This window comes from Haliaeetus leucocephalus, unplaced genomic scaffold (genome assembly GCF_000737465.1).
Source record: "Haliaeetus leucocephalus isolate CR32 unplaced genomic scaffold, Haliaeetus_leucocephalus-4.0 Scaffold206, whole genome shotgun sequence".
NCBI lineage: Eukaryota > Metazoa > Chordata > Aves > Accipitriformes > Accipitridae > Haliaeetus > Haliaeetus leucocephalus.
In genome coordinates this window covers 6,807,506-6,821,365 of record NW_010972642.1, presented here as the reverse complement: position 1 = coordinate 6,821,365, position 13,860 = coordinate 6,807,506, and the positions used below count along the sequence as shown (strand labels likewise).

The 13,860-nt window shown below is 47.6% G+C and overlaps 1 protein-coding gene across 1 annotated transcript in view; it reads right to left on the bottom strand.

The window, feature by feature from the left end:
- SLC6A12 (solute carrier family 6 (neurotransmitter transporter), member 12) overlaps positions 1 to 13,860 on the bottom strand; it is a 46,001-nt gene that overhangs the window by 23,497 nt on the left and 8,644 nt on the right. The window contains exons 3-6 of the mRNA XM_010566211.1: positions 7,404 to 7,600; positions 3,699 to 3,833; positions 2,189 to 2,329; positions 500 to 587 (exon numbers count right to left, since the gene is read on the bottom strand). Coding sequence (XP_010564513.1) covers positions 500 to 587; positions 2,189 to 2,329; positions 3,699 to 3,833; positions 7,404 to 7,596 — 557 coding nt within the window. The 5' untranslated portion in view covers positions 7,597 to 7,600. The remainder of the gene's footprint in view (positions 1 to 499; positions 588 to 2,188; positions 2,330 to 3,698; positions 3,834 to 7,403; positions 7,601 to 13,860) is intronic.

Sequence of the window (13,860 nt, the reverse complement as noted above, 5' to 3'; positions counted from 1 at the left end):
AATAGTATGTGCAAAGAGTAGGGCAGGAGAGGGGCTCCAGCACTGTGCAGACTCTTTCTGCACCATGGGCACAGCCCTATGGTGGCTGCAAGGGGCAAAGGACACTCAACCCTCTCAGAGGCACTTTAGGAGCCATAAATGGAAAAACAAAATACTGCTGAAGCTGACCCCCTGGCGCCCCTCTTCTTTATGACACCTTCTTCAGTTGAGTGTGGAGAGGTAGTGTGGCTCCAGCAGCCATTTCAACCTCTGCAGGCTGCAGTGATGACCCTCTCTGGGACACTGTCTGGCCTGCTGCAGGACCGCTCCCTCAGAGGTGTTTTATTGCTTCAAGCCCCACGAACAAACCTCCCCGAGCCCCCCTCTGGCATCTCATGCATGCACCTCAGATCCCTGCTCTCCAGAGATGAGCCTGGGCAGCCTGATGGACAACTTCCCTTAGGCACCAAGCAAGACGTGGTCAGAAGAAGGGAAAAGGCAGTTTTAAGCGATCACGTACTCCCAAAACTCAATCATTGGGGAGGTGGCGTTCGCAGGCAAGGTCCTGTTGTCCAGGCTGGAGCTATTCAGAATGTCCACACAGAGATCTACCAAAAGAAAAGGAAGCTGATGAGCCAGAGAAATTCTCCAAGGCTCCTCCATGAGGGATGCTCCTTCCCCTCTGTACCCTAAACCTCACTCTGGCAGCACACAGACCCTTCACCCTGTGCTGTAGAGCATCTCATTAAAAGCTTGCATCTCATTAAGCATCTCGTTAAACTCTGGCTCTCCCCAGTTACGAAACCTAATCCAGCAGTAGCCAGAGGGCTTCGGGAAGGGGAGAGGGGAAGGAGGGAGCAATTCCCTGCCAAATGGAAACCAGATGGCTGCAAAATATAGATTATTGAGGGATAGCCACTATGAGTAGCCAGGATAGAAAAACGCATTCTCCTCCCACACGATGCACCATTCCCTGTCCACACATGCATGCATATGTTCACACACTCTGCAGATGCCTTCATGTTCCACTCTGCCATTCCCAACCCTGTCATATAGCATGGAATTACTAAAAACAGAGGAGATGCCACGCATCCAAGAAATGCACCTCATCTTGCATTTGTCAAGAAAAAGACAATCCACTGGAAAACCGAGGAAGCCCAGCTCTTGCTGGGAAGCTTCTGCCTGTTGAGAGAACATCTGTGGCTTTCCTCGCAAACAAACCCATGCTGGGAGAGCTGAAGGAATCACATCAACTCTTTAAAAGGCTGGTTACCTCTGCTGGGATGAAGGGATAGAGGAAGCTGTGAGTGAATGGCCCATGGGGTGGAGAAATTTAACACATCACAGAAATGAATCATCTGACCCAAAAGAAAAAGTGAGGGAATGGAGCTGCTGCCAAAGCTCTTTCCAGCCTGGCTTTCCACTGAAAGCAAAACAACCTGTTCAACATGGTAAAAAAGGCCTGTCAAGGACATCAGACCCATGAGGATTACTTCACATCTACCCCATCTTCCCAGGAACAGCTCAAGTGCCTTGAATAAAACCAAGGCCAGGTCTTCTTTGCTGGGCACAGTTATGTAAGTTCTGTAAGAGATGAGACCCCTGGCCAATGTAATGGTATAGAGGCTCGTATGGATGTGATTAGACCAGAAAAACTGTGCCTTTAGAGTTTTGTGTTACTGGTTCCTGCATTAGGAGACCTGTACTGGCAAAATCCTCCAGTGCAGGCTTGGCCTGATTTAGCCAAAAGCTAAGTGCACAAAGAAAACTGTTCAGTATGTGGCAGCAACTGTGCCAGTAACTCAGAAGGAGTGGGACAGAGTAAGGGAACTGTAAGATAAATTGTTGTAGTAGAGCTAATGAAAAGCTCCTGCCACATGAGGAGGACTCTACATTGGCTTGAAAACTGTCCCAATCCACCTACCTCTCCTGCTTGCCAGAAAATGTGGATTTTTCAGTGAAATCTCAATGTCCGAAACATCTCCATGCAGAAATAGTTTTACTGTCCCCTGCTGCTAGGTATAGGTTCATACCACTCACCCTTTGTGACACTTGCCTATGGTAAAAGAAGACGGTTGCCTTTGCAGGAGTCCCTAACCACACGGCAGCTCATGAGACCTTTTTATCTGAATAAAAAATATTTTCTACAAAACGCAAATAATTTCTGTGAATTGGGAAGGAGCTAGAAGATGACCAAGGGAAAGTGTACCTGAGTTCCAGGGATTATTGCAGCTGGCCCATGGTAGCACTGCAGTGAAGGAGCTGAACAGGTAGAAGAGTGCCCAGGACAGGATGATGATGTAGTAGATATTCAGATAGCACTCAATGACTTGTGAGGCATACCCAATTCCTGTGAAGGAAAACAAAGGAGGTGAGGGTCCAACTCCCAACACCTCGGGCTTAACCCAAAACAAAGACATAGACCCTGCCATGTTAAGAAGGGTGCAACACCAACCACGTGGCTCACTAGAGAATAGGGCAAGACATATTTCAGGGAAAGAGAAAGGATTTCGTGACTGTGCATGCAGACAGGAAACATTGTTGGTATCTCTAGACAGGTCTATGGTGAAACAGAGATAAAACCTTCCGCTGATGGGAAAACTTTTTTCTGATCACTACCATGCCACCGCATTACACTGCCTCTCCTGCAGAAAAGCCAGCTCCAGCCTTTAAACAAAAGAAATGCAGGTGAGTTTCTTCCTTCTAGAAAGAGTCAGGAAAAAAGGGTTCTCACAGCTGATATACATCATGCATAAAGTATGGTGTTGGGGCAAAAGTACAGACTTAGGAGCTGAGCTCTGGTCTTGGGTCCTGCTTGTGCCCATCGCCCACTGAGACATCAGAATGGTAATTGGGTCAGAAAGGCCCAATTAATTTGTTTAAAACTGGTTGTCAGTGCCCTTTGAGATGCCACTGCTGTCCACCCCCAGGCCCGTGCCAGAGCGCAGAGGCCTCCAGCGCAGGAGGTCCCGGACTCCCCAGGGAGTTTCAGATGTCCCTGCACGCCTGCGCTGGAGCAAACTAACCAGGCCTTTAATCTGCCTGAGCACAGGCTTCTCTGTCTGCAAAACGTGGGTAATAAGCTCTCCTCTGCACAGGAGAACTGTGGATGTTAAACTCATTAGTGTATTAATGCCATTAAATAACCTTCCCCAGGGCCCCAGGAGTCCTGGTTCTTATACCTGGGCCTCAACCACAGCCCCAGCCCATCTCCGGGCTGTCAGACCAGTGCGTGCAGTGCGATTCCCCCCGGTCTGCAGGACGACAGCCTGCAAATGCTGCCACAGCAGCCCTGGGCACAGCGATGGGCCGGGAAAGCACCATAAGCCAGCCAGCCTTCCTCACCCTCTTCTCTCTTCAGTATTTGCCCTGGACTACATGCAGGTATTTGTGTATTGACACCTCCATCCTCCTCCTCCTGCTTGCTGGCCATCCTGCTTCTCCTCCCTCCTGGGCTCTGAGCATCTCAGAGCATCTCAAAGCTCGGCCGGACCAGCACAGCCCCCAGCCAGCACCACACACCCTCAGTCACCTACTGGGGGGTCAGGGCACGGCACCTACACACACAGCAGTCACCAGGAGGGATAACACGGCTGGGGGAGAGAAGAAGGGAGGAAGAATAAGTGAGAAAGAAAAAAACCAGAGTAACATTTCCAAAAAAGGCTCTGAGTCACTAGCTGTTAGAAAGTGCTGTCGGTAATTCCCGTAACTTGACTGACCTTCAAAGATGGGACAGATCTTCCTCCAGGCTGTCACCCCTCCCTGGCTGGTGTACTGCCCCAGCGCCGTCTCCAGGAAGAACAGGGGGATCCCGCAAGTGAAGAGGAAGATGAGGTAGGGGATGAGGAAGGCTCCTGCAGAGAGGGGTAAGATGCTGCCTCAGAAACCTCTTTAAAACCTTATCCCCACCACCCCTTGCCAGGTACCTGGGGCCACAGCTGGAATCAGCTAGATAAACACAAATATTTCTCTGAATTAACTGTGCAACCGCTGCTAAAAAAACAAGGTTTCCAGCACCATCATTTCTTGGAAAAAAATAGAAGCGTGGTGTGTCTTATGCTACTGCAGTACTTCTGCATTTGGTCTTGGCCAAAACCTAGAGATGAGGAGTACCCAGGCAAGGAGATAAAAAAAGACAGCAATGGAGAAGTTCTCCCTGCTTCACTCTCCTGTCCTCGTTCTAGCTTTCAGCAGGAGTCAGGCAAAGCGAAAGGAGTCCTTGTTTTACATAACCACATTTGTTCTGCCTTTCCCGGGAGTCACAGCAAAACTCCCACTTGCCCAGAGGATACAAACCTGGAGGCTGGTGACATTTCCAGGTAAGTGATAAATTTGCCAGGATATAAATTTACTTGAGACATATTTCACATCAAATTTGAAAAGCAGTTTGCACCAAAAGAATGGAAATAGGGGAAAGGCAACAGAGTATCTTTCCAGCATTTTCAAAATGAAAAAGTTTAACATTTCAAATTCAATTTTCTTATTAAAATATAGAGAAATGTCTTAAGAGAAATCAGTTTGAAATAGCCCTCAGATTAACCCTTGATGAAATGAAAGGAGGAAGCCCGACACCCCACCAAAGAAAACAAAGCATCAGAAAAGGAAAAGAAAAAAAAAAAAATTAATGCCCTGTTCAGCTGTCTGAACCTTTTTTCCTTCTTTTTGTTCTGCTGCCAAACTGAAACACCCAATATTTTCACTGTTCTGCTCAAAACTGCTCCTGAGATCTCAGTTTCACTGCTGACCTTCCTTCTATCACATCAGTCTTTCTCCCCATCATTAGTGTAGGTTTTCGCATTTTCGCTCCCCTCCAAACAGGCCAAGGTGACTGCCTTCCTTGCTGGAACAACTGTCGAGGTCTTGCCATCCCACACAGTAAACTTTTGGTCATGAGTACGTCCCACTGCCAGTGCCTGGAGAGCATCTCAGCTGTTTGCAACCGAGTTGAGGGCCCCTTTCTCAGCTGAGCCAGACATTGCCCTCTCCTCCCCTGCCAGGACAGCCATTCGCACTGAAATTCCTTCCCATGACAATTAGCAACTAGGAACACTTCCTCTTGGTTTTAAGCCAACAATGTTAGGATAACAAGCAACATCCAAATTTCCCCTAAACACAGCTGTGCTGTAGCTGCAGGGGACCTGGGGCCAGAGGGAGGGAGGCTGGTTCACAGCGTCAATCCAGGTTTGCAGAGCAGGGAATGGGAACTGCATATGCTGAACTAGAGGCAGCTGCTACTTTCGGTGCTGCAAGACATCTATCTGTATGCCAAATCTGCAAGACCGTTTTATTATCCTGCACACAGATAAGCCTTTCAGCAGGTCCCAGGCCCTCTCCTCTGATACCATTTGTCCCAGAGGTTGATCCATTTTGGCCTGAGTAATGAGGGCTTTCTTACACCTCTATTGTCTTGTCTCTCTCAACCTTCCCAGAGCAGTTTCCAGCTGAAACTCCAGTTGTGATCTCCTCTTTGCTGCTTTGAGGAGACTCAGCCCTGAGAGGGGCCCCCAGAAACAGACGCTCTTTCCTTATGAGTCAGTAATGAGTTCAGGATGCTGAGCAATTAGATCAAATTTGAAAGTGCAACCATAGATAAGTTTACACTTGGTTGCTTTACAGCAAGTTACCACAATTGTTTTTATGACCTCTGTCTTTACAGCTTTATAACCATCTCACTACATCCAAAGTGGAGAAAGGTGACAGGACAGCAGTCTCCAGTTTGGGGGGTGAGTGGGATGGGGATGTGGCATTTATAGGTGGAAAATGTCTTTTTTTTGCAATTTCAAGGACTTTTCCAATGGTGAGAATATCTTTGAGTGTCATGGGAAAGACAGTGCCTTGTCCCATACTAGTTTGTCAGCCATCTGCTTCCCTAGAGCCCTAGAGAGAGGAATGTACCTTCTACAGTAGTAGCACACTTTCTGCAAAGGCAGTATGTAAGCTGTGAGGGAATGACTGTCCCATCCTAATCTTTCTCAAGCCTAGCCTTATTGGCCTCTGAATCACAGCCTTAGATATTCCAGAGTAGTTTAATTTAAAAAAAAAAAAAAAAAGTTATTCAACAGATATCTAAAATGAACAAAAGTAGCCTTTTCACTTATACTAATTAGCATACAAATTGCAAGGACTACTGAACTGGATACCATAGGCGTAAACTATGCAAAGATATCATCTGAGCTCAGGAAGAAATTTTCCATACAAACCCCGTGACTTCTCTCTCAAAGCATCACTGCAGAATGGGCTGTTCAATCAGATGCACTGCTAGTGTTTACTAACCCATGCTGGTCTGACTTGCTTTTGGTGCCTCCAGTGCCTACCATCAAAACCTCAGAGAAGGAGACTGGAGAATCTGCTAAAAACCATTCCAGGTTCAAGAAAAACTCAATTCCATTTTCTTTAACCATCCTTTTATCCAACCCCCATTTGGTTCAGAGGAGACATTGTATTGACTCCGGCCTGATTTGGCTAAACTGCAGTAACAGCACAGGGGACAGGAATTCGGCAGTCCTGGGATGAACTACAGCTGAATCACTCATCCATTGGTGAAAGCTCACAGCACCTTGGGAAAGAAAGGCTTTTGTGGAAGAGAAAGGAAGTTTAAAGTGGGGGGAGCATGCAAGTCCCAAAGCATTATTTCAAAGGTGTCTCTAGAGAACAAGAACAAAAGACAAGTTATTGCTGTATTTGACGTGTAATTTATTATTCCTCCTTTTCTTTTATAAAGTTAGATTTTGATTCACAAAGAAAAGTTAGTGACAGTCAATTATTGCCTTCCTCTTTCCCAGTTTCATTTTAATGTTACGAGAAAGTTTAGTTTTTAACCATGTAATGATCTTACTGCAGTATTATTGGAAAAGGAGAGTCATGCAAGAAACAAAAGGGAAGGGGAACAAACTCTTCCTGGGGATGGGTTGCCCTAGCAGTGGGTTGACCACTGGGAGAACTGTTCCTGCGGAAGAGGTAGCAATGTCCTTCTAGGGTGTATCAGGCCATGGCAAGGATACCAGCACCATCAAACCTTTCCTCCTCTGTAACAAGGGCCTGAGAGAGGTGGGGGTAACACAGAGAGTGGGAAAAGGGAATTATGTAGAAGGACGTTGCTGATGGCTTTCTGACCACTCACAGCATTTGATGGTTTCGGAAGACCACCTGTTTCTTGAGTTGCCCAAGAGCCTTAAAGAGTTACTAAAGTTCAATTCAGCATCCAAACTTAGGAGAGCTGCTTTGAGAAACAGTACCCACTGGGGAGCTGGATTCACCCCTCAGTTTTTATTCCTCCTGGTTTTGGCAGGAGATAACTTGCCAGAGGATAGAATAAGGGAATGCATGTGGGGGCACATGAGGCATAGGAGAAATGGGTCCAGGCACATACGTATCTCTTGTCGTGCTTACAGACCTAGGACAACTCATGCGTGCTGTGAACTTACCACCACCGTTCTTGTAGCAGAGGTACGGGAACCTCCACACGTTACCCAGACCAATGATCTCGCCAGCCACAGACAGCACAAACTCCATTTTGCTACTCCACTGTCCTCTGTCTTCCATTTCCTCCTTTTTTATCTCTTCGGGAGCTGCGATGGCCCCATTGGGCTCTCCTTCCTTAGCCACAGCTCTTGTCATGGCTCTGGGGGACAGAGGAAAAAGAGAGCATGAGATGTAGGGAGTTGCTGCAGGACACACTGGTGGGAAGAGGAGGGACAGGACCAGTCACCACAACAGGTGTGTTCCCAGTATCACCATGAGGTTCCCTCATCCTCTGTAAAATGGCCTCTTTAGCATCAGCACGAGGTATTTTCCCCAAGTTATGTCTGTGGGGCAGAAAGTCTGTGCTGAAGGGACAGAGGAAAGGTCACTGGTCAGGTGAGATGGGCCCACCTGCACCACCCCTTCACTGGACTCACCCCCAAATTCACCCCACCACCACCCCCAACCCCCTTCCTCATCCTTCCCAGATCACCAGCCTTAGCGTACCTCCATTTGCCCCTCCGCACCCTGACTAAATGCTCTGCATCTCCATCATTGCTGGAAACTTGGCCGGGACTTTGGAAACAGCAGTTCAGAGGAAGACAAAAAGAGCTGGAGCTGAAGCAGGGCATGGGGGCAGAAGGAGTTTCCCTTCCCCGTGTGCTATTTATACAGCAACTCTCTCCTTCTGGAGTGGTTTCAGAGAGCAGGACAGAAATGTTACGGATTAGTCTGAACAAAAATGGACAACCTACCATCTTACTTCAAGGCATCGCTGTCTTTGACCCCCTGGACACCATGTTACACTGCCATACAGCCTGCCACCTCAGCAACATGCTTATTTGGTCTAGGGTGCCTTCAGTAACAAACAGGCACGAGCACCAAACCTCTGCCTTTGCCCAACCCTGCAAACAATACAGGGGAAGGAAACAAAGCCCCTGAGATGAGCAAAAGGACCTCATACTCGTGAGGTGTTTCTGGTCTGGGCAAGGGAGTACTGACATCAGACAAATTCAATTATTGCAGTGAAAATGTTAGTAGGAAAAAGCCCAGTCATGGAATCATGGAGAAAAGTCACTGCTGGAGGAGGTACATTGAATGTGACTGGGCCTGTAGGGTGGTACAAGGAAGACATTCTCCGGTCTATACTAAATCCTGAATTATGTTTAGCATCTTCTTAATTAAGCAAAGTTAGTGGCTGCTTGTTACAAGTTACAATTTTCTACCATACACAAAGTCCTTTAATTGGCTCGTTAATTTAAATCCAGCCCAAATTCACACAGACCAGACTGAATCTTCTTTTTGACAACATTTTCGTATTGTTTACAGGCATTTGATTATGAGAAGAAACTAAAGGGTGATGAGAGAAAGCTCCCTTTGACTTAGCTAAAAAAATTCTCCTTGAAAGCTTGCTCTAATGAGTTACCTGAGATAGGGATGCACATGCGAGTCCAGCCAGAAAGCACAGACCTAACACAAGCAGGGTAGCTGATGAACTATGCCAGGGAAGTCCTAACTGTAGCTACATCTCACTGGTGGCATTACTGAGCAGAAGTTGACCTTTGAAGGGGTGATTGGCATCAGCAAGGGATACACATTGCCATGTTGGGATTCGAAAACTACGCTGGAAGCAAGCCTCTCTGAAGCAGCAGTATCTCTGCCTCCATTCCCACCAGCTGAGAGTGGGAAAGAAATCAGGGCTTTGTTCCTTCACATTAACTTGCAGATTCAGTTTGCTGGTGGCTTGATAGGTTTTTTTAATAGCACATCTATCATTCCTTCCATGACTCCTAAGGGGACATCCCCATCTCCAGGGAGCAGCAGGGACAGAAATCTGCATCACCTGCACTACTTATCTCTTCCGCTGCCCCCGGATCTGCTCTGGACTACTTCAGCTTGCTCTCTCCCAAGCAAAGTCCAAGCACGGCTCTGGAGTCAGCTCAAGCCAGGGACCTCTCCCAGTCAGCAAGTCACTGATGAGCAACACCTCATCACCCTTGATGTCCTCTACCTGATAGGACCACCAAACCTGTCCATCAACCTTTTGCACCAGGACCATGATGGCAAACTATTCCCTCCCTCCTTGTGCCTGGTCTCTCTCCAGTCATCTCCCTCTGGGCTAGCATCAGGGTATGAGCCGTATCATGAGGAGTAGTGAGTACCAGGGAGTCTGACCTAACTAGGACTAAGAACAAGTGTACTCCTAACACCAAACTGGCCCAGCAGCTTAGAAACACCATGGCACTTGTTTTGGTGTAGTTTTCAATGAAGCAAGGGGGAAGCAGGAGCAGGAAGTGGTTGGCCATGCTTGCACTTACTCCACACAAAACAGCATCATCGTCACCGTGTCTCATTTGCTTCTGTAAGCTGTCCAGTGCAAATGAAATTATTTCCTAAATGCTAACCCTCTGGATATATGAGGCTCTGGGGCAGAGAAAGATGCTTGCATATGAAAACACAACTTCTACTGAATGTTCATAGCAAAGCAAGCAGTTTTTTGGTACAAGGCATGTTTCTTACCTCTGTCAGTCAAGTAAAGAAAGGAAACCAGATCTCACAGTGTAATACACCAATTGGTCTCTAATGCCCAGGGCAACAAGAGTCCTTGTTCCCCATCTGCCTTCATGCTTGTGCTGGTTTTGCCTGGCGTATACTTAAGTTTCTTCATAGTAACTAATAAGGGACTATGTTTTGGATTTGTGCTGAAAACAGTGTTGATAATTCTGGCATGTTTTCGTTACTGCTGAGCAGTGCTTACAGAGCATCAAGGCCTTTTCTGCTTCTCACACCACCCCACCAGCGAGTAGGCTGGTGGAGCACAAGGAGTTGAGAGGGGACACAGCCGGGACAGCTGACCCCAACTGGCCAAAGGGATATTCCAGACCATAGGATGTCATGCTTAACATATAAACTACAGGGAAGGCTGGCCAGGGGCTGCTGCTTGGGGACTGGCTGAGCATCATTCGGTTGGTGGTGAGCAGTTGTTTTTCACTTGCATCACTTGTCTGTCTTCAGTTTTATTTTTCTCTCTTTTTTTTATTTTCCTTTTCATTACCATTTTTATTATTATTATTTTATTTCAATTATTAAACTGTTCTTATCTCAACCCACAATTTTTCTCACTTTTACACTTGTGATTCTCTCCCCCATCCCAGCAGGGGGGACCGAGCAAGTGGCTGTGTGGGGCTTAGTTGCTGGTTGGGGTTAAACCATGACAGTGCTGAAGGGCCCATCCTATTCCCCTTGAAATCAGCAGCAGATTTCCATGGACTCTGAAAGCAGAGGGCTGAATCCCATGCAAAGCATTAACACTGCCTTTAGTAAGAGGGGCTGCAGCAAGAACAGGGGAGCATAAACCACAGAGGAGGGCAGTCAGGGGTCAGTGAAGACCATCCTCCAGACTATATAGCTGCCTCTTCAAAAACATTGTGGAAAGATTCTGGTTCCCTATTAAATTTGGGAGGTTTTTTAGAGTTTTTTCCAATAAGGGCTTGTATAGGAGCAGTACCCCAGTGGGCACAACCAGTTCCAGTGTCAAATGCAGATGCACCAGGGGACTAAGGAAGCAACCTCCCTTTTTTCCCCAGCCCTTGCCCTTTATGGTCCATATGTTGGAAAGCACCTATTTACTGGTACGGCTTACGCTGCCCCAAACCCACTAAGTACTACAACATGTGTGGATCTACACTTGAGTGTGAACCTGAATCAGTCTTCTAACAGGCTCATACAAACCTCTAACCGTACATTTAAAGAAGGTGGTGCAACCCAGAAATCAAGGCATGCACCTTAAATGCTGGCTGGTGCAGAGCTAGCAGCTCTGCAGCTCACCAGCACAGAGGTCGTCCCGGTCCCAACTTTGCCCCCTTCACTTAGCTCGCCTGCTGGGTTAGATCGGGAGGTGGAAACATCAGGTCCTCCCACTAGTCTTTTCTCAGCTTCTGAAGCCCAGGCAAAGCCCCTTTCCCCACTGCCTGCCTGCAGCAAGGCCTGCCAGCTGGCTAATCAGTCCATTCAGATGCTGCAGCACAGCCTCCTCATCTTTGAGAGGAGCAGAGCTCCACGCACTGTCAAATGTGAGAGAAAAAATAACACATACTTAATGAAACGTGTTTGATCTGTCACAGTCCTTGGCACGTTCCAATTTGCTGCAGTCCAGGGCACATTATCAAGTACAATGATGCTTAAGTCTGGGTTTATTGAGGATGTCATGAGAAGCTGACAGGAGAGGACTTAGCTAATTCTTTGCTTTTATTCTTTTAATGCAAGGCGGCTCCAAGAGCCAGCCTATTTTTACTAGTATTTGTGTTAGACCTGTTTCACACATGGAGGCGGGGGAAGATCACAATCAGGGAGTCACCTCCTCTCACCTAACCCCAGGAAGGGAATGTCCTGAGTGCCAGCCCACAGTCTCAACCCTGCCACCAGCCTCCACCTCAGGGACACCTAGACCAGGACTTTGATTCTGTACCTGTCCTCTGACTCCTGAATAGACCACCATGAAGGACAGAAGCTGGGACACTGCAATGGGGAACAGGGCTGGGACAAACATAGACCAGCAGGGAAGATGCCGGTACTTGTGGTTTCATTTTCCTATTTTAAAAAGGGGGAAAGCACACTGGTTATGAAATCAAACCTTTTCAATTGGGAACAGGTGGTAGATTAAACTGGCACCCAAGGTTTTGGCCCTTTGTGCTACGAGCTTCAACTTCTCCCTTCCCAGACAAAGCGATGCGCAGCATTTACACATCCCCACTACTTCTCTCTCTGCTTTGCCTGCTGTTTCTATGAGAAAGCCTATTCACACACCTCCTGGCTCTTTTCCTGAACATCTAATCCTACTGTGCCCCTGCCCTATACGTTCTCAGGCCAGATGGGGACTCAAATAACTTCTTGTTTCCAGCTAGGAACAATTTGGCTCTCCCACAGGAGCCACAGCCACCCACTGTGTTACATCCTCCCTGACAGGCAGACATTTTCTTCTCTCTTTGGATGCCCCTCTCCTTAACACATGAGTTCAGAGAACTTTGCCCCTCGCTGCCTGCCTGCACTTTTTCTGCTGTTCCTTCACCAAAGGTTGGAGAAAAATCCTCTGACTCCTTCATTCCCAGCCTCTTTTTTCCCTCTGCCATAAAATTTTTCCAACTGTTAAGATGCCACCTGATGCAGTCCACAGTCTACCCCTCTCCTAGAACCACTCAGCCGCCACCACCACCACCTTCCCTCCTCAGCTCCCTCTGACCTTGCCAGTCTCTTCTAGAGGTGCCCTGCTGTATTTCCAACCCTCAGCACTTTGAGGATGTGCCTTTTTCCAGGCCTGGAGTACCCTTTGCAGACATGACCCCCAGCCCGTCATCTTCCCACAGAGAGGAGGGGGCTTCCTCTGTGCCCAGTGCAACAGGCAGCTCCATATGAAATGATACCAAACTTGGTACTGGGCTTGGTGCATGGAGGCAGTCACATTTTCCCCCACAAGATTTATTGCCAAGAAAATGAGAATACACCTGGATTCCCCCAAGCACTTGAAAGAGAACAGGCAGCATGCAGGCAGTCATAAACAGAGACCACACCAAGAAGTTCCCTTCTTCAATATTTGAATGAGGTAGCCCAGTCTCCCTTTGGTCACAAATTTTGGGCTGTGTTTGTCCCACACCTACCATAATGGGATCCTTCAAGTACGGCCACAAAAGGCAAGGAAAGCCAAGGACACCTCTGAAGTGCTGTGGACACTCACCAGCTGGGTCCGACATGCCAAACACACGATGCAGAGATGCAGGAGAACAGCATTTGTTGGCTTTATTTGGGAACAAGGTGCAACTGAAGGGGGGAGGCAGGAATCAGAAAAAGAGGAGAACAAAAGTGTCCTTTGAAAGCAAAACATGGTGGTATCCTCAGCTTCTCCCAGGGCAAAAAGGGCTAATTCAGGGCTGCTCAGGTGAAACAAGGAACAAGAGAGACGAGAGAGACAAGACTGAAGCCACCTGGGGTTTTGGCACCAGAGGAAGAGGCCTTTAGAGATTCTCCTAAAGCTTTTCTTCCTCCAGACTTACTGCCTGCTCCCAACTGCCATCACACAGGAGCTCCTACTGCTGGGAAGTTAACATCCTCCGTTTGACCTCTTCTGCTGTTTTATCTTAAGGCAAGTGAGAGGAGGACAACCTCAAGAGTGAACAGTGAAACAGAGCGAACAGCGGACAGAGATGTTGTTAAAAAGCAGCCGATAACACTTATTAGAGGAAGCAGTTTTAAAAGCACCTTTGGACACTCATAGGTGCTGCCTGAGCTGCAGAAGGCAGAATCACAGGTGATGCTGCAGACCGCTGCACTGCATTTTATTTCGTGGTTTCATTTTGAAACAAGCAGCAACCAAGCACGTAAACTGCAATTTAAGGTGGGGAGGGAGGAATCAGAAAGCAAGCAGTC